Source organism: Daphnia pulicaria, chromosome 2 (assembly GCF_021234035.1).
Source record: "Daphnia pulicaria isolate SC F1-1A chromosome 2, SC_F0-13Bv2, whole genome shotgun sequence".
In the NCBI taxonomy this organism is placed as follows: domain Eukaryota; kingdom Metazoa; phylum Arthropoda; class Branchiopoda; order Diplostraca; family Daphniidae; genus Daphnia; species Daphnia pulicaria.
Window position 1 is genome coordinate 8,425,440 of NC_060914.1, and position 26,768 is coordinate 8,452,207.

Here is a 26,768-nt window from a genome sequence, read left to right on the forward strand (position 1 = left end):
TAAAGATTTTGATGTAAGAATTTGGAAGAATACTTTCTTACAAATTCGACCTAACGAAAAAAATATAAAACAGTGACATAAAAACTTATTTAAATTATTGAAGAAATTGTTTACTTACATTTGGAGAATCGAGAAGAAACGCCCGTTTATTCTTGAGGGCTTCTATTAATGCTGCAGTAGCTTCCGGTTCGGTTTTTGACAATGTAATGATTACTTGTAGAGCCAAGTGACGCCATGAATCCTTTAACTCATTATTGGTCACCGCTTCCTTGCAAAGCAGCAGCAACGGCTGGATCTGTCGTCTAAGGATTTGTGGTGAGTTTTCAGCCAGATCCACGACGCACTTCAGCAATGTATCGTCGTCTTGTTTCTGAATACTTTCAGCAACGATTGGGATCATTCTCGCAGTTAAACCCTAGGAAGATGAGAAAATTGAATGGCAGAACTTAAACAAAATTGTAAAAAAAAATTTATCACAAAATCAGCTTTGACGTTTTCATCATTTTTGTTGAAAATGGTGAAAGCTGTAAATGATTTAACAGCTTCATATCGAATAGCCTGGTTCTCGAAGTCATCCAGCGACTTTTCCAATATATGTTTAATAACGTTGATGTAATTTGACTGTTGATTTTCCAATATCCCAGGAAAACTTCCAAAAATTTTCAACGCATTCTCTTTTAATTTAAGATGAGATTATTTTGCAACGGAAAAAATTAACCAAGGAAATGATGATGCCGTTTGTAGTTTTCGCAGCAAAGAATGAAGGAAACTGGGCTGCTGAAATAATGCAAGTATTTCTGAAACATGGAGTAATGCATGGAGTTGATCCGATTAGCGCGGTCAACAAAATAGACAGCACTCCAATTCACTACGCAGCCCAAAATGAATCAAGTTCAGGGCCCAAATTAATGAAGCTTCTTCTTGAACAAGGATGGGATCCAAATACTCCTTCAGTATGCCTCAAACTATTTACACCCGTTCACTTGGTTGCATTAAATCAAGGGAATTACGCAGCTAAAATGTTGAACTTACTACTCGACAATGGAGGTGCATGCGATGCGCTAGTTGAAGAACCAATTCATTTAACGATGATAAACAATAATGGCGAATGTGCATTGGAATTGTTGGATATACTCATAAAAAAACGAGGCGACGTAAACGTCCTCCATGAACGCACAGGAATATCGTTGATCCACTTGGCAGTGATGCTCGACAACGGAGAACGCGGACTTAATATAATAAAAAAACTTTTAGAAAAGGGGGCAGATCCCAACAGGCCTAGCGTCAAAGCATATACACCCGTTCACTTAGCTGCTATTGGCACCGGAGAAACAGCACCTGAACGCATGAAGATCCTCTAAGAAAACGACGGTAATACAAACGTAATCAGCAAAGCTGGAGCAACTCCACTTTGTTTGGCTGCTGTCAATTCAAGCGAATCAAAAATTCAAGGAACGAAAATAATTAAAATCCTGCTTGAACACGGAGCTAATCCCAACTTTACGGGTGATCGTGGATGCTTAGTGATCCAGATGGCTATTCTCAAGAACGAATCTTCTGTTGCATTAAACAATTTGCAGCTGCTACTTCAAAATGGAGGAAATCCCAATATTATCGACGAAACAGGTCGTTGTCTTGTTCACTATGCAGCTGAAAACGTCAGTGAAACAGCACCTGAAAAGATGAAGATCATCCTGGAAAATGGTGGAGACGTAAACATATGTAATAAAATTGGAGAAACGCCAATGCATTATGTCGCAATGAATTCAGGAATTCACGCAGACAAATTATTGAGAATTTTGTTTGAACACGGAGGGGACCCTAAAGCTTCGGATTATATTTTAAAACAAACACCTCTTCATCGGACCGCAATGGCCGCAATAAGAAATGAAAACCATCAAGTAAGATTTGACATCACCAGCCAATTACTTGAAAAAGGTGGAAATCCAAACGCTGCGGACTTTATTGGCTGGACACCTGTCCACTACGGCATTTCTACGGCCAAAACTATTGAAGAGTTGAAAATGTTAAAACTGTTACTAGAACATGGTGGAAACATCTTACAGGAGGACAAGTGCGGATTTACACCGTATCACATATCTATTCGTATAGGAAGCGAACATTGCCATCCTGAAGTAAAAAAGCATATTGAAAAAACGCTCCGTGAATTAATATTCCGTGCGTGCTGTGCCCATATAAATGCGACAAGTAGACACAAAAATGTCAATCAGTAAGTCCAATTCAATCTTGGTCTAATTTACTCTTTTAGAATTTAATGCTCTATTACTTCATGTAAACATTTTACTTACTGTAACTGTTTCCGCTTGAATTTGCAGTAGACTTATTGTTTGTATTTTTTTAGCAACCAACAAAACGTTTATTAGTTAATTTTTGATATGTTAGTATAGCAACGGGAAGACCGTTAATAAACTGTGAAGCATGCTGTTGATTTACCTGAAGAGAGTCGAGACCGTTAAACAAGATTATGTAATTCGTATCATGGAAAACACTGTCGCTAAGCCTGAAAGGACATAAACTTGGAAAGCAAAGAAATAAAATTTGGGGAAAACACTTTACAACAAAACAGACAAAACAATTTTTTCTTTATCATATTACAGTTAATTGTATTTCTTACAATTAATGTTTTCTGGAATGTTTGGGCAATATATCATTAAAAGATTTTGTTTTCAGTTCTTATCCCCATGACTATTAGGTACACTCCCTTTTTTCGGTGCATTCTTATGGCACTACGTGTCTTAGAAAAAATGCAAAAACTCTTGAACTGCTTGAGATACTCCAGCTCTACCCACTACACCACTCTTTATTACTTTTCAACTGTATTTGGTTCAACGGCCCTATATTAATATTAGCAGTTAAAATGATGAAAATTGAATGTCCTTGTCGTCCTCATCTATCCTGTGGACAGATAATTTGGACATCTCACAGACGTCATATTACGTCTGTCTGTTAAGCGTCTGATTTCTAGTACAAATGGATGTCCGTGATCGTATGAGAAACGTACATCTATAGTACATCTATACGAAGATAGCATAAGGCCGTAGTAAATTGAGTATCCATGTGATATCCAATTTAGGTTGTAGCTAGATAAGATTTGATTTAGACATTAAGACATCTATATGATAGACGATGGATGTGAGTGTGCTACCAGGGTATCTTCTTTGTCTGAAGTGCCAATCATTTTCTTCTATCTAGTCTTGGAACTATCCGGGTAACACAAACATTTTTTTTTGTTTTGCGAATTCGAAAGATTCGATAGGTTGCTTGTGCCTCTAATTGAGGATTTGAGTGTGGATCGAACAAGAAGAGGTGGTTCCCACCATTTAAATTGAGCCCTTTACCACCAGCCAATAGTAAAAGTAACATAATCTACTGTATAGGAAATGAAAAAAAACAAACAAACAAAACAATTTAAATCATTCAATTGTAAAAACCCTTATGACGTTACTGGTGAACCAGTGTCGTTAACATTTAAATAATCTAGAATATCTGTTCGTCTATTTGAAGGTATGATTAAAGTGATAGACAGGTTATCGAGTTAAATAGCAATGAACTCTAGATTAGCTTTCCACTAAGAGAAAATCACAATTTTTTCTTATACCGAGACTATCCCAAGCATTTTATCCAAACTGATGTATTTGAGTTTTGTGCTAATTCGATCTCTTCGGAAAACAGGCTTTTTTCATGGAAATAACTCTCGGCGCCACAATAACCCATGAATTCCTAATTGAAGCACTAATAATTAAAATATCTAAGGGATATTTAATTTTTGAAGTTAATTTCGATAAAAGTAACCTTACTATATAACTCTAGCTAGTTGTTAAGTGAACATAATACGAAATAATAAAGCTACGTTAACAAATTACAACACACTAAATACGGGGAAGTAAATAACTAAAAAACTAAAAATTTAATTACCAATTTTGTATTCATATAACAAATACCAAAATTACACATTGAAATCGGACAAAATAGATCTTCATAAAATAAAATTTTTATCAAAATCCATGACTTGGTCGCCACATCGATTGGTCGGCTTCGCGTAGATTGACCCTTTTACAACCGAAGATCTCGAGTTCGATTCCAAGAAATTCACAAAGGAAAAGAAATAGAAACAAGGGTTTATAGAAACTCTTACAGAAGCTGGGAAACACCACATCAATGAACTTGAAATTGGTATATTGATTGTTTTACTTGTTCAACTGAACCGGAAAAATGTCAGTCCAGCTGTATGCAAAGACCCATTATATGCATGATTTAGCTCAACAAACTATCCACAAAGTTAGTATGTACTAACTTATTCTGATCCATCGAATGGACGAAGAGAATCATTTCAGGGCTTTTATGGGAGTAGTTTTTGGGCTAAGAATTTACTTTTTCCTTATTTTTCTTGTTTTGCTCATGCATATTTCCTTATAGTTGTGTCTAGTATACTCTGGTCTACTTTATACATTTAAATTATATCAGATTAAAAAAAATTACAAGCCCTGATTATTAAGGACGCTGTTACACTGTTAGCTATTGCTGTGCAGGCGACAACTCGTTTGTTGTTGTAATTGACCCAACTGGAAAAAGTAAAAGATATATACTTGCATATGAATACGCCAAGATAAGAGTGTCACTGAATTGCGTGGCGTGGCGTTGTTGAGACATATTCGGACACTCCAAGACGACACACCCAAGAGATCATTTGATTTCGATTCTAAATTACTAAGTAGGAATCAACTATTTATTTTCTCAAAGCGAATTTGCTGGTATGTAGGAAGATTTAGCAATTTGATGTATTCCTACATGGATTGAACTCCTGTTAGTTCTGTGCAGAATTTTCATTAATGCTGATATACTCGCAAGTTATCTTTGCTGGATGTGTTGGTAAAGCATTTGATCCAAATAGTTGAACGCCGTTGAAGCGGAAATCGACGGCATAACATCATTTCTTCCGGTGCGAAAGTAGCTCAATTCCAGAGTAGCAGAATATGGTTGAAAACCTGTGCGTGCGAAATTCAAACTCGTCGTCTAGGAACCGAGGACGACTCAGGCTAGATTTTGCACGATGATCTTGAAACAACTGCTGATCAATCAGTTTTAAATTAGTGAATTGAATTGTTGAGTAGCATCTTCCCAATTTTGATCCATTGCTTCTTCAAAATCATCTTCAAGTTCGAAAACGTCGTCCAGGCATAGTGATCGGCTTTCGTTAAATCCCGCCATGATATTTGGTCGTCGGTTTAGAACACTGATCCACAGGAGCCGGTCCAGGCGGCTGATCCACACGAGCCGGATCACGCTGCTGAGTCACACGAGCCTCACCACGCTTATCCACACTTAGCCGCACCATGCTGCAGAACCACACGTGCCGCACCACGCTACGGAACCACCCGAGCCGCACCACGCTGCTGAGACACACGAGACGCACCACGCACTCGAGCCCCTTAGGTACGTGAGATAAAGTGTCAACTAGAGAACCCGTTGTTTCAGTTCAATTATCTTGGTATCTAAATATACTTTTGAATCTGGACACGAACCAGTCTATTTTTAACAACAAGTCCAAACTCAAAAAAGCCAGATTTGGGGGTTTTCACTTTTTGGGAAACAACGACTAGGCATCGCAGTCTCAATAAAAGTTCTTCTATTTCTCTTGAATTAAGTTCATCAAGATCTTCTTGAGCTGACTGTTTTACAACCTGATACTGCCTCTCGTAATTAGTTAATGTGGAAAACAGTTCTGTATCCTGCCATGTCTTTTTTATGCTTTGGACAGTAGCTGGTGATACAGAAGGAGAAATACGATGAGAAAATCCAACATTACCAGGCAAGGGCATTCTCAAATCTTTTGGACCTAGTAATCCTAAACTTGGATCTGGCCACACTGTTGTACCTATCATTAGAAAAAAATATAGCTGCAATATCTGGAAGAAAAGATCAGCTTTAAACTTACCATCAGCATTTTCATCTAGAAGTACAATTGCATGTGGATGGCGTTTATCACCACTTCCTTGGGATGAAAAATGTTTCCCATGAGGCTGATGCAGAGCTTTGGCATAAGATTTCAAATCTTTTCCAGAGATGATGAAATAACGCCGGGACAGTAGCTTAAGAATTAAAAAAAAAAATGTTTTTATTAATATGTGGAAAGGGCAGTGTATAAGTATAAGTAGCCATCCAACAAATTCTTGCATAGCGATAAACTGAAGAAAAACCAATTGGTTTTAATCGTCGAAATCAAAGTTTTATACTTACTCTCGAAGCCATGTTGGTAATTTGGTATGTGGAATTTTACTTTCGAAACAAACAAGTTTTTTTGTACAAAATTGTTTTCGTTCAAGCACAACATTACGTAGCACAGCTGATAAAGTGTTTTTGCTTAACGCTTATTTTGGTGATTCACGCCATCTGTTAGTAGAAAAAATAATCCATTACATTTTCGTTGATAATCATTTGTCTGCTTTTTCGTATCAACTCGCCTCAAATCTAATGTATCGGCTTATCGCCCAATTAATTGGAATGCTCTTCCCGAAGTAGAGCTTGCAGATCTTCGGCCGGCAAGTGACGGACAAGGCTGTCCATGCACCTACCGGCTTCCAAACGCGTACTGCGTTCTTGTTTTGAAAACAGTGATTTTACAGTTGTCAATATGTCCTTGCAGATTGAGTCCCGAAGTTTGTCGCCGGCCACATTGATGATCTCTTGAAGACTATTCAGCGATGTCTCGATCATTGTTGTTTCTTCAGTCGTCTTGATCAATTTGATCAAGACGACACATTCTTTTTCCGCTGATAACAGTGGGCGGTAGGGTGCAAGTACTCCAGCTTTAAATAGCTTGACGGCCATTTTTGTGTATGCCTCCACTTTGGCTTCCTGTTTTTGTGGTGCTTCTGCAATCTCTACGTAACGATCAACTAAAAATAAAAATACATTAATTAGTTAAGTCTTTTAATTAATTAAATTTTAATATATAACTTACATGTGTTAGGTGGGAAGATTTCCAACTTGCATCTGTAACGTGGGACTGATCCTAGCGGGAATCCTACATTAGGCGTCTCCTCGCATCTCATCGCCGGTGATCGAAAAACTTTATCCAATTGCAGGACGGCAATATGTGGATGATAATTGCCAATTTCGGCCAATCCAATTTCCATTCTTTTCTTAAATTCTTCAAATCTGGTTCCTGGTTTGAATGACCTATAAATTATTCAAATATAAAAGATTAATATTTGAATAATAAACAAAAAAGAAATTTAACTTACCATGTCATGTAACGATGCGTGCAAAGATCATTTACATAACGTAATAGCACGACCTGTTCAGCATTTCCTTTTAGGACATTATGACTGTGAAATGAAGTTTCTTCACCAGAAACGGTCAAAACCGCATGATAAAGTTGATTCTCTTTGTGACATGTCGTTGTAAACGATGTGCCAACAAATCTTGTCAGAAATCCATAAAGATTTTGATGTAAGAATTTGGAAGAATACTTTCTTACAAATTCGACCTAACGAAAAAAATATAAAACAGTGACATAAAAACTTATTTAAATTATTGAAGAAATTGTTTACTTACATTTGGAGAATCGAGAAGAAACGCCCGTTTATTCTTGAGGGCTTCTATTAATGCTGCAGTAGCTTCCGGTTCGGTTTTTGACAATGTAATGATTACTTGTAGAGCCAAGTGACGCCATGAATCCTTTAACTCATTATTGGTCACCGCTTCCTTGCAAAGCAGCAGCAACGGCTGGATCTGTCGTCTAAGGATTTGTGGTGAGTTTTCAGCCAGATCCACGACGCACTTCAGCAATGTATCGTCGTCTTGTTTCTGAATACTTTCAGCAACGATTGGGATCATTCTCGCAGTTAAACCCTAGGAAGATGAGAAAATTGAATGGCAGAACTTAAACAAAATTGTAAAAAAAAATTTATCACAAAATCAGCTTTGACGTTTTCATCATTTTTGTTGAAAATGGTGAAAGCTGTAAATGATTTAACAGCTTCATATCGAATAGCCTGGTTCTCGAAGTCATCCAGCGACTTTTCCAATATATGTTTAATAACGTTGATGTAATTTGACTGTTGATTTTCCAATATCCCAGGAAAACTTCCAAAAATTTTCAACGCATTCTCTTTTAATTTAAGATGAGATTATTTTGCAACGGAAAAAATTAACCAAGGAAATGATGATGCCGTTTGTAGTTTTCGCAGCAAAGAATGAAGGAAACTGGGCTGCTGAAATAATGCAAGTATTTCTGAAACATGGAGTAATGCATGGAGTTGATCCGATTAGCGCGGTCAACAAAATAGACAGCACTCCAATTCACTACGCAGCCCAAAATGAATCAAGTTCAGGGCCCAAATTAATGAAGCTTCTTCTTGAACAAGGATGGGATCCAAATACTCCTTCAGTATGCCTCAAACTATTTACACCCGTTCACTTGGTTGCATTAAATCAAGGGAATTACGCAGCTAAAATGTTGAACTTACTACTCGACAATGGAGGTGCATGCGATGCGCTAGTTGAAGAACCAATTCATTTAACGATGATAAACAATAATGGCGAATGTGCATTGGAATTGTTGGATATACTCATAAAAAAACAAGGCGACGTAAACGTCCTTCATGAACGCACAGGAATATCGTTGATCCACTTGGCAGTGATGCTCGACAACGGAGAACGCGGACTTAATATAATAAAAAAACTTTTAGAAAAGGGGGCAGATCCCAACAGGCCTAGCGTCAAAGCATATACACCCGTTCACTTAGCTGCTATTGGCACCGGAGAAACAGCACCTGAACGCATGAAGATCCTCTAAGAAAACGACGGTAATACAAACGTAATCAGCAAAGCTGGAGCAACTCCACTTTGTTTGGCTGCTGTCAATTCAAGCGAATCAAAAATTCAAGGAACGAAAATAATTAAAATCCTGCTTGAACACGGAGCTAATCCCAACTTTACGGGTGATCGTGGATGCTTAGTGATCCAGATGGCTATTCTCAAGAACGAATCTTCTGTTGCATTAAACAATTTGCAGCTGCTACTTCAAAATGGAGGAAATCCCAATATTATCGACGAAACAGGTCGTTGTCTTGTTCACTATGCAGCTGAAAACGTCAGTGAAACAGCACCTGAAAAGATGAAGATCATCCTGGAAAATGGTGGAGACGTAAACATATGTAATAAAATTGGAGAAACGCCAATGCATTATGTCGCAATGAATTCAGGAATTCACGCAGACAAATTATTGAGAATTTTGTTTGAACACGGAGGGGACCCTAAAGCTTCGGATTATATTTTAAAACAAACACCTCTTCATCGGACCGCAATGGCCGCAATAAGAAATGAAAACCATCAAGTAAGATTTGACATCACCAGCCAATTACTTGAAAAAGGTGGAAATCCAAACGCTGCGGACTTTATTGGCTGGACACCTGTCCACTACGGCATTTCTACGGCCAAAACTATTGAAGAGTTGAAAATGTTAAAACTGTTACTAGAACATGGTGGAAACATCTTACAGGAGGACAAGTGCGGATTTACACCGTATCACATATCTATTCGTATAGGAAGCGAACATTGCCATCCTGAAGTAAAAAAGCATATTGAAAAAACGCTCCGTGAATTAATATTCCGTGCGTGCTGTGCCCATATAAATGCGACAAGTAGACACAAAAATGTCAATCAGTAAGTCCAATTCAATCTTGGTCTAATTTACTCTTTTAGAATTTAATGCTCTATTACTTCATGTAAACATTTTACTTACTGTAACTGTTTCCGCTTGAATTTGCAGTAGACTTATTGTTTGTATTTTTTTAGCAACCAACAAAACGTTTATTAGTTAATTTTTGATATGTTAGTATAGCAACGGGAAGACCGTTAATAAACTGTGAAGCATGCTGTTGATTTACCTGAAGAGAGTCGAGACCGTTAAACAAGATTATGTAATTCGTATCATGGAAAACACTGTCGCTAAGCCTGAAAGGACATAAACTTGGAAAGCAAAGAAATAAAATTTGGGGAAAACACTTTACAACAAAACAGACAAAACAATTTTTTCTTTATCATATTACAGTTAATTGTATTTCTTACAATTAATGTTTTCTGGAATGTTTGGGCAATATATCATTAAAAGATTTTGTTTTCAGTTCTTATCCCCATGACTATTAGGTACACTCCCTTTTTTCGGTGCATTCTTATGGCACTACGTGTCTTAGAAAAAATGCAAAAACTCTTGAACTGCTTGAGATACTCCAGCTCTACCCACTACACCACTCTTTATTACTTTTCAACTGTATTTGGTTCAACGGCCCTATATTAATATTAGCAGTTAAAATGATGAAAATTGAATGTCCTTGTCGTCCTCATCTATCCTGTGGACAGATAATTTGGACATCTCACAGACGTCATATTACGTCTGTCTGTTAAGCGTCTGATTTCTAGTACAAATGGATGTCCGTGATCGTATGAGAAACGTACATCTATAGTACATCTATACGAAGATAGCATAAGGCCGTAGTAAATTGAGTATCCATGTGATATCCAATTTAGGTTGTAGCTAGATAAGATTTGATTTAGACATTAAGACATCTATATGATAGACGATGGATGTGAGTGTGCTACCAGGGTATCTTCTTTGTCTGAAGTGCCAATCATTTTCTTCTATCTAGTCTTGGAACTATCCGGGTAACACAAACATTTTTTTTTGTTTTGCGAATTCGAAAGATTCGATAGGTTGCTTGTGCCTCTAATTGAGGATTTGAGTGTGGATCGAACAAGAAGAGGTGGTTCCCACCATTTAAATTGAGCCCTTTACCACCAGCCAATAGTAAAAGTAACATAATCTACTGTATAGGAAATGAAAAAAAACAAACAAACAAAACAATTTAAATCATTCAATTGTAAAAACCCTTATGACGTTACTGGTGAACCAGTGTCGTTAACATTTAAATAATCTAGAATATCTGTTCGTCTATTTGAAGGTATGATTAAAGTGATAGACAGGTTATCGAGTTAAATAGCAATGAACTCTAGATTAGCTTTCCACTAAGAGAAAATCACAATTTTTTCTTATACCGAGACTATCCCAAGCATTTTATCCAAACTGATGTATTTGAGTTTTGTGCTAATTCGATCTCTTCGGAAAACAGGCTTTTTTCATGGAAATAACTCTCGGCGCCACAATAACCCATGAATTCCTAATTGAAGCACTAATAATTAAAATATCTAAGGGATATTTAATTTTTGAAGTTAATTTCGATAAAAGTAACCTTACTATATAACTCTAGCTAGTTGTTAAGTGAACATAATACGAAATAATAAAGCTACGTTAACAAATTACAACACACTAAATACGGGGAAGTAAATAACTAAAAAACTAAAAATTTAATTACCAATTTTGTATTCATATAACAAATACCAAAATTACACATTGAAATCGGACAAAATAGATCTTCATAAAATAAAATTTTTATCAAAATCCATGACTTGGTCGCCACATCGATTGGTCGGCTTCGCGTAGATTGACCCTTTTACAACCGAAGATCTCGAGTTCGATTCCAAGAAATTCACAAAGGAAAAGAAATAGAAACAAGGGTTTATAGAAACTCTTACAGAAGCTGGGAAACACCACATCAATGAACTTGAAATTGGTATATTGATTGTTTTACTTGTTCAACTGAACCGGAAAAATGTCAGTCCAGCTGTATGCAAAGACCCATTATATGCATGATTTAGCTCAACAAACTATCCACAAAGTTAGTATGTACTAACTTATTCTGATCCATCGAATGGACGAAGAGAATCATTTCAGGGCTTTTATGGGAGTAGTTTTTGGGCTAAGAATTTACTTTTTCCTTATTTTTCTTGTTTTGCTCATGCATATTTCCTTATAGTTGTGTCTAGTATACTCTGGTCTACTTTATACATTTAAATTATATCAGATTAAAAAAAATTACAAGCCCTGATTATTAAGGACGCTGTTACACTGTTAGCTATTGCTGTGCAGGCGACAACTCGTTTGTTGTTGTAATTGACCCAACTGGAAAAAGTAAAAGATATATACTTGCATATGAATACGCCAAGATAAGAGTGTCACTGAATTGCGTGGCGTGGCGTTGTTGAGACATATTCGGACACTCCAAGACGACACACCCAAGAGATCATTTGATTTCGATTCTAAATTACTAAGTAGGAATCAACTATTTATTTTCTCAAAGCGAATTTGCTGGTATGTAGGAAGATTTAGCAATTTGATGTATTCCTACATGGATTGAACTCCTGTTAGTTCTGTGCAGAATTTTCATTAATGCTGATATACTCGCAAGTTATCTTTGCTGGATGTGTTGGTAAAGCATTTGATCCAAATAGTTGAACGCCGTTGAAGCGGAAATCGACGGCATAACATCATTTCTTCCGGTGCGAAAGTAGCTCAATTCCAGAGTAGCAGAATATGGTTGAAAACCTGTGCGTGCAAAATTCAAACTCGTCGTCTAGGAACCGAGGACGACTCAGGCTAGATTTTGCACGATGATCTTGAAACAACTGCTGATCAATCAGTTTTAAATTAGTGAATTGAATTGTTGAGTAGCATCTTCCCAATTTTGATCCATTGCTTCTTCAAAATCATCTTCAAGTTCGAAAACGTCGTCCAGGCATAGTGATCGGCTTTCGTTAAATCCCGCCATGATATTTGGTCGTCGGTTTAGAACACTGATCCACAGGAGCCGGTCCAGGTGGCTGATCCACACGAGCCGGATCACGCTGCTGAGTCAAACGAGCCTCACCACGCTTATCCACACTTAGCCGCACCATGCTGCAGAACCACACGTGCCGCACCACGCTACGGAACCACCCGAGCCGCACCACGTTGCTGAGACACAAGAGACGCACCACGCACTCGAGCCCCTTAGGTACGTGAGATAAAGTGTCAACTAGAGAACCCGTTGTTTCAGTTCAATTATCTTGGTATCTAAATATACTTTTGAATCTGGACACGAACCAGTCTATTTTTAACAACAAGTCCAAACTCAAGAAAGCCAGATTTGGGGGTTTTCACTTTTTGGGAAACGACGACTAGGCATCGCAGTCAAACACATCAGTTTTCGGACGAACTAGACGGCAAAAAAAACTTATTTTATGGGATAAAAGATCTCCCCCCTCTACTGAAATCTCGTCCCGTTTTTTATCTGAGCTATATTAGCAAAGATATTCGCGGAAATGTTAGAAAATTTTACGCCATTTCTAACGATTTTCGACTTCATCCCACCTGCTACCAATCTAACGCCCGATATTGAAAAGGCATGGGTAAATTCTTCTCCCTGCTATTTATAATTATTTCAACACCAATTAGGCCTAACTAGTAATTTCCCAATGCTTTTTCAATGTATAGCAAGTCCCACTCATCCAACATACCCTCAAACAACCACTTGTAAACAACAATATCTTTCATCTGAAATATTGAAAAAATGAACAAATATTGAGGTAAACGAAATGAAAAAAAAATTAAGGATACTTAAAGGCGGGAATTTTAGAAACGGCTTGACAACTCCTCTTGTGCAGCCTCTATTGCCGGCGATGGAATTGCGGATGGATGACATCAAGGACTATCCCTATGCCAACTCCTTTAACTCCCGACAGTGTAGAAAGCCAACCACCTTCATTGGTGAAGCCCATGGCGAGCATAGTCTCCAAGGCAGCGGAGATGACATGATCTGTAAATTTAAAAACAATTAAAGAACAAATAAATTTTTTCCGCAAGAATCAACATGATAAAGTACCTGGATGAAGACGTGCCTTTTCAACAGCTCTTTCATCGAGACGAGCTGCAAAAAAAATGGAAGCCAGTACCGAAGGAGGCGGTGGAGAGCTCTAACGTTCAATTCCTATGTCGACGGTGGTCCAGTCTACAAACTCTTTTTGTTTGACTGCTGTTGGTTCAATCTGGGAAAACGGACCATCTTGGCCAGTTGCAAAACGTGGGAATCGTTGTTTGCATATTCTTCAGCCTGGGCCACAGCCTAGGTAGCTACCTGAGACGGAACCTCCTCAGCGACTTTCCAGATAGAATCTGCAACGGCCCTTTTTCGAGTAGGAACATAATTAGCGACCGCAGCCGCAGCAATGGAATTTGAAGGTGCTTGGTTATCGACTTTGGATTTAGCCTCAGCAACAGCTTGAAGAGGAGGAGGATCCATGTGATTAGGAGGATGTGAGACTTCTCGGATGTGAGGTCATTCTTGCTTGGCAGACAACAGCGAAAGGGATGCTTTTTGGCTTCAATAGTCTGAAAAGAACAATTAATTTCTGCAGGTTTGGGAGCAGCGGTAGTTAAAGTTGACACCAGCTTTGCGAAAAAAATTCAGCTTTAGCACTGGCCACTTTAACAGATCGGGCAGCGTCAAACAAGTAAGCAATAGGGTTTACATTGGCGGCATTTGCAGTGGTTTCTTCTTTCTCGATTGCCACAGGAATGATAACTTCTGTCTTCGCCTTGGCTTTCTGCTTCTCTTCTCGTTGTTGAATAAAATCCTCCGATAGAGGGGGGTCGACAATGACTTCAACTGAATCTTGTTCACCTGAAGATGCAGAAAATAAGGCGCTAGAAACAACTGGCTCTTCCAGTTGAGCCAGTAACCCAGTAGCTACTGACGATCCAGCTGCACCACCAACACAAATTGGTAGGGCGTTTCGCTCCGAATGCTTCGTTGATAAAACTTGTTCCTCCGTTAATTTTCTCAAATAAGTTCATAGGAAATTTTCCATCTGTATCTCGAATGGTACATGTAGCAGAAACTATTTTTCCCATCGCATGTTTTTAAACTTTTTCCTGTCTTCTAGTTTCCGATGAAGAGAAGCGTCTACTCCATCCAGTTTGCAGTGGTATGCTATAGAAATTTCACGTCAATGTTCTTGATTTGTTTTACATGGAATTGTTGCTAGTTTCCATAGTCTACAAATTGAACCGTTGCTCCAGAAGAAACTCCGATTTTCACATTTTTTCCGCGATACCATGTATCATCTTCTGCGTATTGACAAATGCATGGTGAGCCGACCTTCGGATTTACAAGTGAATCCTTCAAAACATCTGCTACAAAAAAATTACAATATTATTTTGTATTCATGGAAACAATATAAAGAAATATTACCGGAGTACACTGCGTTCTCTCGCTAATTTTTCTAGTTTCTCAATGGATTCAATGGTCTGAATGTAAAAAACTCGAAGGATTTTTGACGTAAACAACCTAAACTTGTTGATTTTCTGGAACATTGATTTTTTCTGGATAACTAAACAGCTGTTGGTTGGTAGATGTCAATGTACTTGAAGGCAGTGATAGAATATTTACTTCCTGGTGTTCTGGATTTGATAATTGATCACTCTCGGTAGTGAAAAAAGACACCGTATAGCCTGAACTTGTTTGTCCCTGTACCGACATCACTTGAAGAGAAGACAAAACTTGTTCCGTCAGGAACAGCTGGAAGTGTTGAAATATCTAAAAGAAATAAACCATTAAACACTATGTGATTTTAATTGAGCAAATCAAGACTCATCACTTGTCTCGTTGAAACGTTGAGAATTGTTGATCGTTACCGACGAATTTCCGTTGTTGTTACTCTTGATGTAACGGTTAACAGGAATGTTTTTGTCCGCGACATTCCTGTTACGTATTGGGAATTTTGATTTAGTTTTTTTTTTCTGATCGTCTTTCAAAATCTTAATTTTTCGGGCATTAAATAGCTTGAAATATATTTTTATGTATGCCGAAGTTCTCGCTGTTTTTTTTACAGCGATTGACTACACAGACGTGAAAATAAATAAAAAAAATGAAAAAAGTTAGTTGACATTCAGCTTAGAGCTATATAATAAACTTACTTATTCCGTCAATTTGGAGGGTAAGCTCATGCCCAAATTTATCTCCTTTTTTGAATAAAATGTTCTTCGTCGTAAGGTTATCCTTCTTTATTTATGAATCCAGGAGTGGCTGCACCACGTGCTGGTACACGCCACCTCAAGGAAAAAGAACACGGCGGATTTTTGTCTGGTAATCCTCGAATTTTTCTCCGGGAAGAAATTTCCCAATGTTGAAAGGTTCCAAGACGTTAAAGAACTAGTCAAAAGATTTCTCCTTCCCTGACGTCCGATGAATTCAGGCAAGGCCTCATCGAATTCCGAAACACTCCTCGCGTGGACTTAATTTTGCCCAGATGGTATTCGGCAATCCCCAATAACGCTCTATCATTGCTAACCGATCGACATTCGCTGACAACTGGAAAGAGAAAATGGCGGCACTTGATCGCCAGGAGGCAATCAACGATGCCGCAAAGGAACGTAACTAGTAATAATGCACCTTTTTTGTTTCTTTACCATGCAAGGCTATGGTTCGTTTTTGTGCCATATGTATTACCTCAACCCAGCACATTGGTTTTTTTCAGCGCTATTTTTTAAAGCAATCCAACCAGACCACGAGATTTTTAAATTTAGGAGTTAAAATAAGGCTTGTCAACTAAGGCTCAATTAGATTTATTCTATGATATTCTAGTCTGGTATTTTTGTGATTCAGCACTTTCATTTACGACCAATGGTTAAGGTGAAGTCAACCTGGAAAAGGACAAAAAAAAAACAGAAAAACTTAACCAAACCAACCAATTTAACAGTTTTATATACCTTGGTATTATTTTTAATTTGGCCATGAAAAGTAGGGATAGGACGTGAATCTGACCGTAAAGGAACGACACGCACTGAAGACCCCCGACATTCAGCCAGAATTTAATATACAGGGGAGGTAAAATGTGTGATGACTCTAATTCTCCACTAGTAGGTAGTCAGGTAGCTATAGCTAGAACATGTTGCTGGTTACGCACAAATGTAGTCCAGATAAGATGTGGAAACATTTTGGAAGGAAGAACAGCAATAGCATAAGAGCCGTTGATGCTGACGTCCATAAAAGAGGGAAATAGGGTCGCTTAATTCTCTATTTGATTTTTATAAATCCCAAAGTTGATAATCTTTCTTTCCTTTTCTAGTTTATCATGGACAATTCCCAGCCAAAAATCCTGGATTGGCAGAATTGGCTGCAAATTGGCGGAAAGAGAGAAGAAGTGATGATCATTTATCCTTAAAATGATCATTTGGATGAAGTTGCCGGCAACTTTGATCTATGTAGACATTAAAACATTAAAGAAAGGCAGTTCCGACTACGAAAATTAAGATTTTTTATGGCATTGGAAGATTAGCTGAGGGGACGAAACAATTCAAAGCAAAATTTGATAAGTAAAAGGGGTTTTTATAGCGCTCTTTCTGCCTTTTGTAGCCTTTGGTCTTCCTAAAATATTTAAACGGCTGCGCCATTGATGATTCCTGGACGTAGCCACAAGGGACTGAGATCCTGCTGGCTAGAGATCAATTATTTTTGCCAGGATATTTTCAGTTGCCATAACGACCCATTTCCGTTGTTCTGCTGTTTATTAGCTGTTTGAATTTGTTATATTTTTGTAATAATTATTATTTTTGCCTTAACATTTTTAACGTTTTCTAGAAAATAATTTCCAAAAGACCATAAAACCTTCATCATCAGTATTCTGGAATCCATCTTTTCAAAGCGACTGGCGAAGGAAATATTTTTTTTGGCATGAGAGAGAAGCTGAAAACGTCCCATCAAATCGTTGCAGTTGTGCGACGTTATCAAAATTAAGAAATTTCACTAGGGTTGTTGGGCCTCGGTAAATATTGGGACACATACCGAAGTGTACCAAATAATTATGGAACTGCACAATGGAATCACTAACTCCTACCCTAAAAAGGGGGTTGATCACGTAAAAATTGCCGACGATATGATTAGTTTTCAATGCACACATTTACTAGGGCCAACAGTTGTTTTCATATATTTGGTATAGACCTATAACTAATTCGTTTTAATAGGAGCAGAAATATTGAAATTCGGGAACACCCAATCTGTTAACAAAGCAATAAGAAAATTGATTAAGCTCCACCGATGAATCTGAAGGATGGAAGGAGGCAACTGAGGGGGGCCATGCAAACAATGTCACGCGTAAAAGATTTCTATTTGCCTCTCCATGAAAAGTTCCTTTTTCCTTTCGCTCCAATGTAAAGGTTCACTCCGTTTCTCCATTCTGGAATTTCTTCATGATGTTAATTTGAAAATTTGCCGCTATTACATGACGCATAAATAAACTTATGTCGTAATAAAATAACTAATAAGTAATGTCTGAAGAATGCCAACAGCAACGAAAATGTGTCCAAATTTCCAATGGCGTCGACTCCAAATCTTATTAATGCGTAACATAAATGTTGTGAAATATGTACCTAAGTCTATAACCGGATCGTCGCAAATTCCGGCGTCATCCGAGTCAGGTTTTTCGTTAATTATCTATATATATACAAGATTTTAGATCACTAATTAATCTATGGTTGAATATAAAAGTCCAACCGTAAAGAGGTCCAAGTAGTGCAACAGCCGCTCTTGAGGCCATCGCGACCTCACTTTAAAGCTATGGGAATAGTGGGACGCCGTCAGAGTTCTTGTGGGCGTTGGGCGTTACCAGTCGTACCGTGTTAAATTTCCAAGCGGAAGCGTGCTGTGGTGCTGTGACCCCCCCCCCCGTTGTCCCCGCTGCTCCGGCGGAATGAACGAAGTGAATAGAATTAAAATAAATATTCTACTTTCATGTTTTAATTCTATGCATTTATTCTAGGGACTCTTATGAACGAGAATTCCCCAGACGGAAAGGAAGCACCAGTATAATCACCACCTATGACACCACCACCATAAAACCAAACATCAAATATAGAAACGGACATAGATGGTCTTCCCTTAAATGATTCTGTTACTTATCTCGTAAAGACGGAAATCGGAGCTATCTGCGAGGCTGTTATCGAACAGATAACTGATTCCGTATCCGTAAAGTTAACCAAATCAGGAATTTAAAACGGTTTTGATGTTAAGCTAGAGCTAGAGGAGCGTTATTCTTTGTTTTTGAGAAACCTTCATTTTCCCGGGACACTGTAAAATTGAATTTTTAATCAGACTTTTCCCTACCCCAAACCAATACAAAAATACGCGAATGGTTAAAGAAATACCTGACACTTCATTGTGTTAAAGTAAAATATCAGAGAAGAGTTTGGTGTGAATTTTATACTCGAGTTGAATGTTTATTTTCTCTCCTGATGAGCATATAGGAGGTGAATTGATTAAGACTCACCAAAGACAACATTTCAATTTCACACACAGTTATTGAAACACTTCTACCCAGAACCAGAGAAAACACACAGTATATGAATAAGTTTTTCGATATCAACTTCGAGCTTCGCCCGATCCAAACGTCATCTGCCTGACGTTGTCTTGAATGTTTTTCTCAGAAATTCCAAACAATTGCGCCATCTAGTGCTGAATAAACAAACCAGAAACCTCAAAATATTGAAAACAAAATTAAAAAAAATAAGTCAAAATGAACAAAACCTGACAATTATCGGGGATTTTAATTTTTTTCCAAGATTTTTTCAATGGTTTTCACTTATTTAGAAATTCAGGAATTTTGACCGCGGCAAGGTTTGCCCGTTTTGGCGTGGAATGTCCCATCTATACCAGAAGACCGGTGTGGCGGCAGGTTCCTCTTGGTGTTATTTTTCTGTCGTCTGCTTAAAACGGCATTGAAAATGAAATAAAAAAAAGCAGACAACTTATTTTACTAGGGGGGGGGGAGGGGGAGGCCCCCACTGTAGAAAAAATCGACTTCCTATCGCCCACCCCCCCAAAAAATCGACCTCCTTCTCAACCAACCCCCCGCAAAAAAGAGCCCCTTCTCACCCACCACCCTAAAAGAAAACCAACCCCATTTCCACCCACCCCCCCAAAAAAATCGACCCCCTTCCCTCAATCCAAACCGCAAAAACGTAAAAAGCAGTTTGGTCGACAGTGCTCACGATCCACTCAACGGATCGCGATATATTTTTTGTTAACTTTTTCGTCTCATCAAGTTTGACTTGACCTACCCACCACGGACAGGATCCAAGGGAAAAAATGCAAGAAACCCGCAATTTGTCCAAAAAAAACGACGAAAACCCAGTCCTAATAACACCCCCCAAGATCCTCTTGGAAGCCAAGAGGGAATCAAATTTTACCTTCGTACTGCAATTAAATAATACCCTTAAAACATGATTTTTCCCTATACCTTCTTAAAAAATCTCGCCTGGGTGGTTAGCAGTGCGTTGCGACATTCCTGAAAAACTCGCCTCTTTTCTGCAATAGAAGCCTGCCAACCCTAAACCATATTGTAACGAAGACGCGCCCCGGTCAAAGGATGAATTGCACGAATGACAACTGGATTCAACTACAGAGTAACATGTCTACATAATCACTACACAATCACAAGATAAATGCTTCAGCTGTAAGACGACTTCATAGGAAGCCTGAGAGCAAGGCCCTGCTCTCCCGGCTCAAATAAACCCATTTTGCTAACTCAACGCTGCATTTTCCGGAATCAATTATCGTTCTATGGTCTCTAACTCCAGTCCGCTCCTACTCCAGTTTCCAATCACTGCGTCTGGCTACTCCGATGACTACTCGTTCACACGCTCTTGATGCGTGACATCCACAATAAGGCCGGGTATCGTCCCGATACAATGACAAAATTCTACGTAAAACTAAAATAATTAAAGTAAGTTTGAACAACAATACTAGTCCGAGGTGACCAAGCCGTCGTCATCCATGGTCCGTTCATGAGCAGAAAGGCGTTCCTTGAGTTCTTCCAGTTCGGCAGCAAATCCCGCGCATCTTTTGGTTGTCCACCATTGCACGGCCGTCCTGGTTGACGGCTGGGTGAACCGAGGTAAACCGCCCCCTAGCCCTTCCAGTGTGCCATCGTCGTGATGTACTCTTCTCTGGTCTGTTTTTCGTCTTTGAGGAAGATCGCAACGACACAAGCCTTATGTAAATTCTTTTTCTCGGCTTATTGGGCACAAGGTTTTCATGTCCTGTTCGCGAATACTTTCTGCTGCCGTCATTTTGACGAATGCCAACCCTACTCCTACCCGATTAAAAAATTCTTCCAGCCAAGCGAAGGATAGGCTCACCGCCTTGAATGCTGCGTCGATTTTATCTATCGTTTTCCAGTCCCACTACATCTCACGAGAAAAAGTGGAACGAGCTTGCCCAATGCTGGCCATTTATATGTCAAAGGCCACCTCAAGACGCTTTTGGGGAGCTCGAAAAGGCGCACTTACTTCGCAGGAAAGTTGAAAGGTTTGGGCCAAAAATGTTTTTAAATTCGCAGCACAGAATACAAATAAAGAACATGAAAGGATTTAACTTACTGTACTTATATTTACTGACTCTTGGAGTTTGCGACGGGAGTTTAAACATTCCCGCGCGGCCAGTGCTACGGCTGAGTGTGTCAACCGTAGAAGGAGGCCATTAAAGGCAGATGAAAGTCAAGTGAAGTCATAGAGAGGGTTGAGAATTGGACATGGTCATAAAAGAAAGTCCAAAGTTGAACACGGTTATCAAGAGCAGAAAAGTGGGACCGCAGAAGAAAGGATTACTGGGGGTGGGGCGACTGAATACACATACAGTAGTCGAAACATACACACATAGACAGCGAATAAGACTGCTTTTTACTCCACACACGTCCACCTCAGGCCATCCGTAGTATCCATGCTGGCCCGAACCTCCAACACGGTCTCTTTGATTAGTGTGGTGTGTGCCTCCAGTTCATGAACAGTGGCAGACTCATAATCTAATAGAAAACGAAAAAAATGTTTTTAAATCATTCAATTGTAAAAATATATATAATAAACGGTTTCGTTTACATTTAAATCTTCTAAAATATCTGTGCTTCTGTTTGCAGGTATGTTGCGGAGCGCAAGGTAAATTTTTTTCCGCGTAGGGTAAGGTACCCCCCGCGCATGTTAATGGACTCAACTGTTCCAGACAGGACAGTAGCATTTACGAGTTTTGGTGATGATGAACTGGGGGAAAAATACTGGGATTTTGTCAATGCCAATATCTATATGTGACCAAAAAATAATCGCGAAATTCTTAAAAATACACGATTTATTGAGGAAACAAAATAGAGGGCTGTCTTTTTGGTGTCCAGTATAATACCACATATTGATGTATAAAGAAAGCCCCCTGTCCAGTTTTCACCTCACATTTTTCCTCAACAACAATGTTACCCTTATTTTTAAAAATTCAATAATTCTAAAACTATGAAACGTATGGCAATGAAAACATTCCAAAGTTCCAATTCCAAGTTACACCAACAACGCTCTTTACAGCAATTGAATTTATTTCAGCATAATAATATGGTTATACACTGAGTTACAGACAAAACAAAGTTTTTGTTCAGTGTGACCCCACTATCCCCTAAACAGTAAATCCTACCCAGAAGGCTTTGCTAAGTGCAGATGAACAAATCTATAAATTAAAATGCATTAGTTTACTCGAGCAGAGAGAGGAAGCTCCTTTGACGTACTTAGTGGACATAACTACAATCGGAGTTTAAATTCCTGCGATCTTTTGATTTTTTGTGCGCCTAAGTAGTATACTCGAGTATATACTTCTTTTACTAGGAGCTGTAGACGTTCCATCCAAAAGTCTCTTTAGATTTTTCACCAACTAAACGATCCAACTTCTGTTAGAATAATGGCTATCTATTTTAGAAACACAGTAACAAATTTCAGGCCTACAGCAGTATAGCTTGGTTGTAGAAAGACTTTGAACGTAGAAAACAGAGAATGGGGTGGAGGTTCAATTCCCTGTTTTGAACTGGCGTGTCTGTCACGGCCAGACTTGTACTTTGATCACCAAAAACAGATAAATCCCTCGTTCATTGATCATTCCCAAAATCTGATCAATCGCTCGCTCATCGCTCACTGAAATAAAAGTGATCAATCGATCGATCAATTCGATCACTTTTCGATCACAACATTTAGAAATTTTCTGTTTACTTTTGTATTAATGTCCGAAGAAGATTTTCTTTGTTGTAGAGAACCTTGTAATGAACTTAATTTCGTACTCCCGTCGTTAAGGTAGCTATCCACTTCATCAGCCTCTAAAGAAACTCGTTTTTTTATCCATCTAGAAACCTGTTTTTTTCTTTGGCGAAGCATCCAAGCGAACCATCACCATTGTTTCTTTAAAAAAATACAACAAATTGAAAATAATGCTATATAAATCAATTACCAGTAGGCCAAGGAAATCAAATTACCCAGAGACAGGATTCAAATTGAAAGCCGTGTTACGACGAACTGTTGATTTCAACAAAGTTATCAGCTGCTCTTTCTCATTTTCATCCGCCCAAATACTTTTTGACGTTTGGGTCGGATACTGACGCAAGTCGCATGTGAACGTTCTTGAACATTTCTCCAAATCTTGTGTAAAGACCAGATATTATTGCCAGAACAAGAGTTTCACAATGTTCAATCAAAGAATCTTTTGAAAATTCTTCCATTTTTTCTTGCAGCAATCTAATGGTTGGGAGAACGCAGCCTAAAGACATTTTCTCTTCATTCTGAAGAACATCCAAGGCTTGAGTGAAAGGCTCCATGATTCTAACATATTCCAAGAGGAATTCTTCTTCGGCTTTGGTAAATGGTACAATGTTGAAATGAAGAAATAAATCTGATAACTCATCATTTTTTGTTTCGATTAACTTCGTAACGCATGCGACAGCGTCGTAAAGAGAGTTACAGCGCGTGTACAAAACAAAAAGGACTCCCAGCTTATCCTTTATATAATCTGAAGCTAAAGAGCTACGGGACTGTTTATTCCAGATCTTTTGAAGTTTCGCATCAAAACGTTTCTTCTTTTTCTTGATTGTAACGTTATTGATGTTGTTGATGTCAGTCGTGGCAATCAGATTAAGAAGATGACAGGAGCATCCTATATGTTTTGGTAAGTTGATGCGTTTCGTATGCATGGCTTGATTTGCTGCAATATTTTCGTCATCTGAAGACTCCGACGCCGTTGCTTCTTGTGCTTCACATTCTTTGGAGTATTTTTCAAAATTATCTCCGATGTCTAGGTAAACAAAATCCTCGTCGTCATCAACATCTTCTTAAAAGTCAAAGTCATGTGCGTTTTCTTCCTCGTTCGGCGCTGTGCTTGAGCTGCATGAACATACTTTGAACGCTTTAAGGAAGTTTCTCCCGTTATCTGTTATTGTGCAATTCATTTTTGAGGCAATTCCGAATTCTTTGTGCATATTCTCTATTGCTGCAGCAATAACATCGTGAGTGTGAGATCCTATGACACGCCGAACCGCCAAACAAGCACTATGTCTTTGTAGATCACTACCGATCCAGTGGACAGTCATACCAAGAAAACTTCTTCTGCCGGACGACCACATATCTACAGTGGTTGAAACATGTGTGGCTTTTTCAAGCGCCATGATCAAGATCGTTTTTGAGTTTGAATATTCTCTTTGAAGTTTCTTAGTAAAAAATTTCCTTTTTTTACTACTAACTTTCCAATGGGGCCTCCCATCAATTCGACAAATCCTTCCCTCTCCACTTCATTCAGAGGAAGAGTATCCTTTATGATATAGTTCTAGAAATATAACAGATGGGTAACCAATTGATAAAATGTATTGCTTTGCTTAAATTACCATAATTGTGTGTCCAGATCTGCTTGGGTCAAGACCTTTTTTGCAAGAGGGGGATCTTTCAGATCGTTTAAGTGTTGGTAAAGATTTGGAGTGTCTTTCCCACTGGCACCAACAGATGATTTTTTCCCAGCAGCAAATACAACATTGAAGTCGTTCAATCTGGATTTGTGAAATGTCTACAAAAACGCCAAAATATAACATCTTTACAACCAGCAATATTGTAAAGAAAAACAATGAAGACTTACAGTAATATGTCTTCGAGCATTGTTCAGGGAAGAATGAGATACTGTTGTGTGCGATTTGGATTTTGGACATCCTAGCAAGCATTCGTACACAGTGCTTTTCTCATTTGAGCTGATTTTTATAAAGAATGCTGGTGGTACAAAAACAACATATCCATCATTTGTAGATTGAGGTCGTTCCCTATTTCAATGCCTAGGTGATTCACTTGTTTCAGTTTCCATCTCATTGCTGTTGCTAAAAGAACAAAAACATAAACTCAGCACTCTTTTATTGAATTGAAATTTTAAATTAATACTTATAGGTTGCCATCATCATCGTTCGTTTCACTTTCAGCAGTATTATCAACTTCAATTACTTCAGCTTCAGCCATTATGGCATTATCTATTCAGAAATCAAATTGGCTTACAAAGCCAAAATCAAGCAGACTATTCACTATCACTGAGTCTGACTAGAATTCTCGAAAAATCTTTTCACTCAAAGCCCATCGACGGGAAGTTCTAAATTTACAAACTTATTTAGAAACTTGGTTTAAGAGTTGGCAAATCAAATATTTTTCAAAAGATCAATTTTGAACCCACATAAAATCATCACAATGTCGTATGTGTGTAGCGTAAGATTTATTTCTTTTCTCTTTCTTACAGCTCCATAATAAACCATAACGCTTAGGGACCAAAAATTTTTACAAATCTATTGCTCCCACTACCCAATTTTTTTTAAATATTTCTCACTAGAAAAGTAGTTGAATTCCCAAGTACGCGTCTTAATAATAATTAAATAAGATTTACTTACGAAGAACACTAGACGGGCAAATGATGAGCGTTTAACCGTTGGGATCGTTAATATCCGAATCAGTAGGCAGTATTATGGGCTGTATTACTTTTTGATAAGAGATTATATAAAATATACTGTTTTCCCCAGTCCCATATCGTCTGCTCAAATCCCTCTTATAAAATATAATTGATTAGGATAATTAGTTGCATTGAAATTACAAAAAAAAATCATCTTAAGGCAGCTCGGTTTCACGCCACAAGAACCAACTCAGCCCCCTACTGTTGGTAGTCATAGAGTCTGGTTTTCATAGTTTTCGGCGTTGGAGTCATTTCTTGGTAAGAGAAGACACGTGTCAGGAACGTCATTGAGTTTTGAGTCATTTGAGTGAGTTTTCTTTATTTGGCAGCTTTCTTCTACGGTCACTTTGACGTCTTTACTCTTTATTAGCTTTGGCACTAATGGTAGAATTATAAACAGCTGTAGCAGAACCAAAAGCAATGCAATCGGATTTGTTAGTCCCCCGTTTTTAAAGCAAGTAGTACCGACCAGCAGACCGGATTTTTCAGTGCAAAGGTCTGAAAACCAGAATGCACGTAAAAGAGGAAAAATATTCAAAAATAGGCTGTATCAATAGTTACTTTTAGTTTAGGTGCTTCTGAAATAGAGAACACTTGTTGAAATGATTTGCATTTTGGCATCGAAATTTAAAACAGTGGCTCATTTAGCATTTAAAGAAGTTGAAGTTCGTTGTGATCTCTGCTGTCTTGCATTCTTTTAATGAAGCTAAAATAACTTTTCCTATCGGTGTCTGTCACTGGATTGAATTTAATGATAGAAACATCCGTATTAGTCTCAAATCTTCGTTCCTTTGTTCCTGTCGGCTTCTTTAATACAGTAGGCTATGGTAAAAGAGAGGCAAATAAATTCTAAAGGGAATATGAAAAAAAGTCGTTGGGAGCCACGAGGAAAAAGTAAAGTTGAGTCCGTGTGTGTTTTTTGTGTCCTTCTATTTATTATCTGTGTTTATATTCTTGTGTTTTCTTGAGTAATGTTTTTGTCACCTGAATTATAATGGCGTCATCTGTTCAAAGGTTAAAGGTAGGCTTTTAAATAACCGAAAATTACCACAG

At 38.2% G+C, this 26,768-nt stretch overlaps 2 protein-coding genes across 2 annotated transcripts; one reads left to right on the plus strand and one right to left on the minus strand.

Annotated features, from left to right (window-relative positions):
- Positions 1-5,498: 5,498 nt before the first annotated feature.
- Positions 5,499-6,384, minus strand: LOC124327877 (cobalamin trafficking protein CblD-like). The gene is made up of 3 exons (XM_046786903.1): positions 6,259-6,384; positions 5,957-6,110; positions 5,499-5,896 (listed from the first exon to the last, which is right to left on the minus strand). The coding sequence occupies exons 1-3, from the start codon at positions 6,268-6,270 to the stop codon at positions 5,514-5,516; spliced, it is 549 nt and encodes a 182-aa protein (XP_046642859.1). The 5' UTR covers positions 6,271-6,384; the 3' UTR covers positions 5,499-5,513.
- Positions 6,385-8,992: 2,608 nt separating this feature from the next.
- On the plus strand, positions 8,993-25,309 carry LOC124327692 (ankyrin-1-like). The gene is made up of 2 exons (XM_046786691.1): positions 8,993-9,595; positions 25,169-25,309. Exons 1-2 carry the CDS (start codon positions 8,993-8,995, stop codon positions 25,307-25,309), a joined length of 744 nt encoding a protein of 247 aa, XP_046642647.1.
- The last annotated feature ends 1,459 nt before the right edge of the window (positions 25,310-26,768 follow it).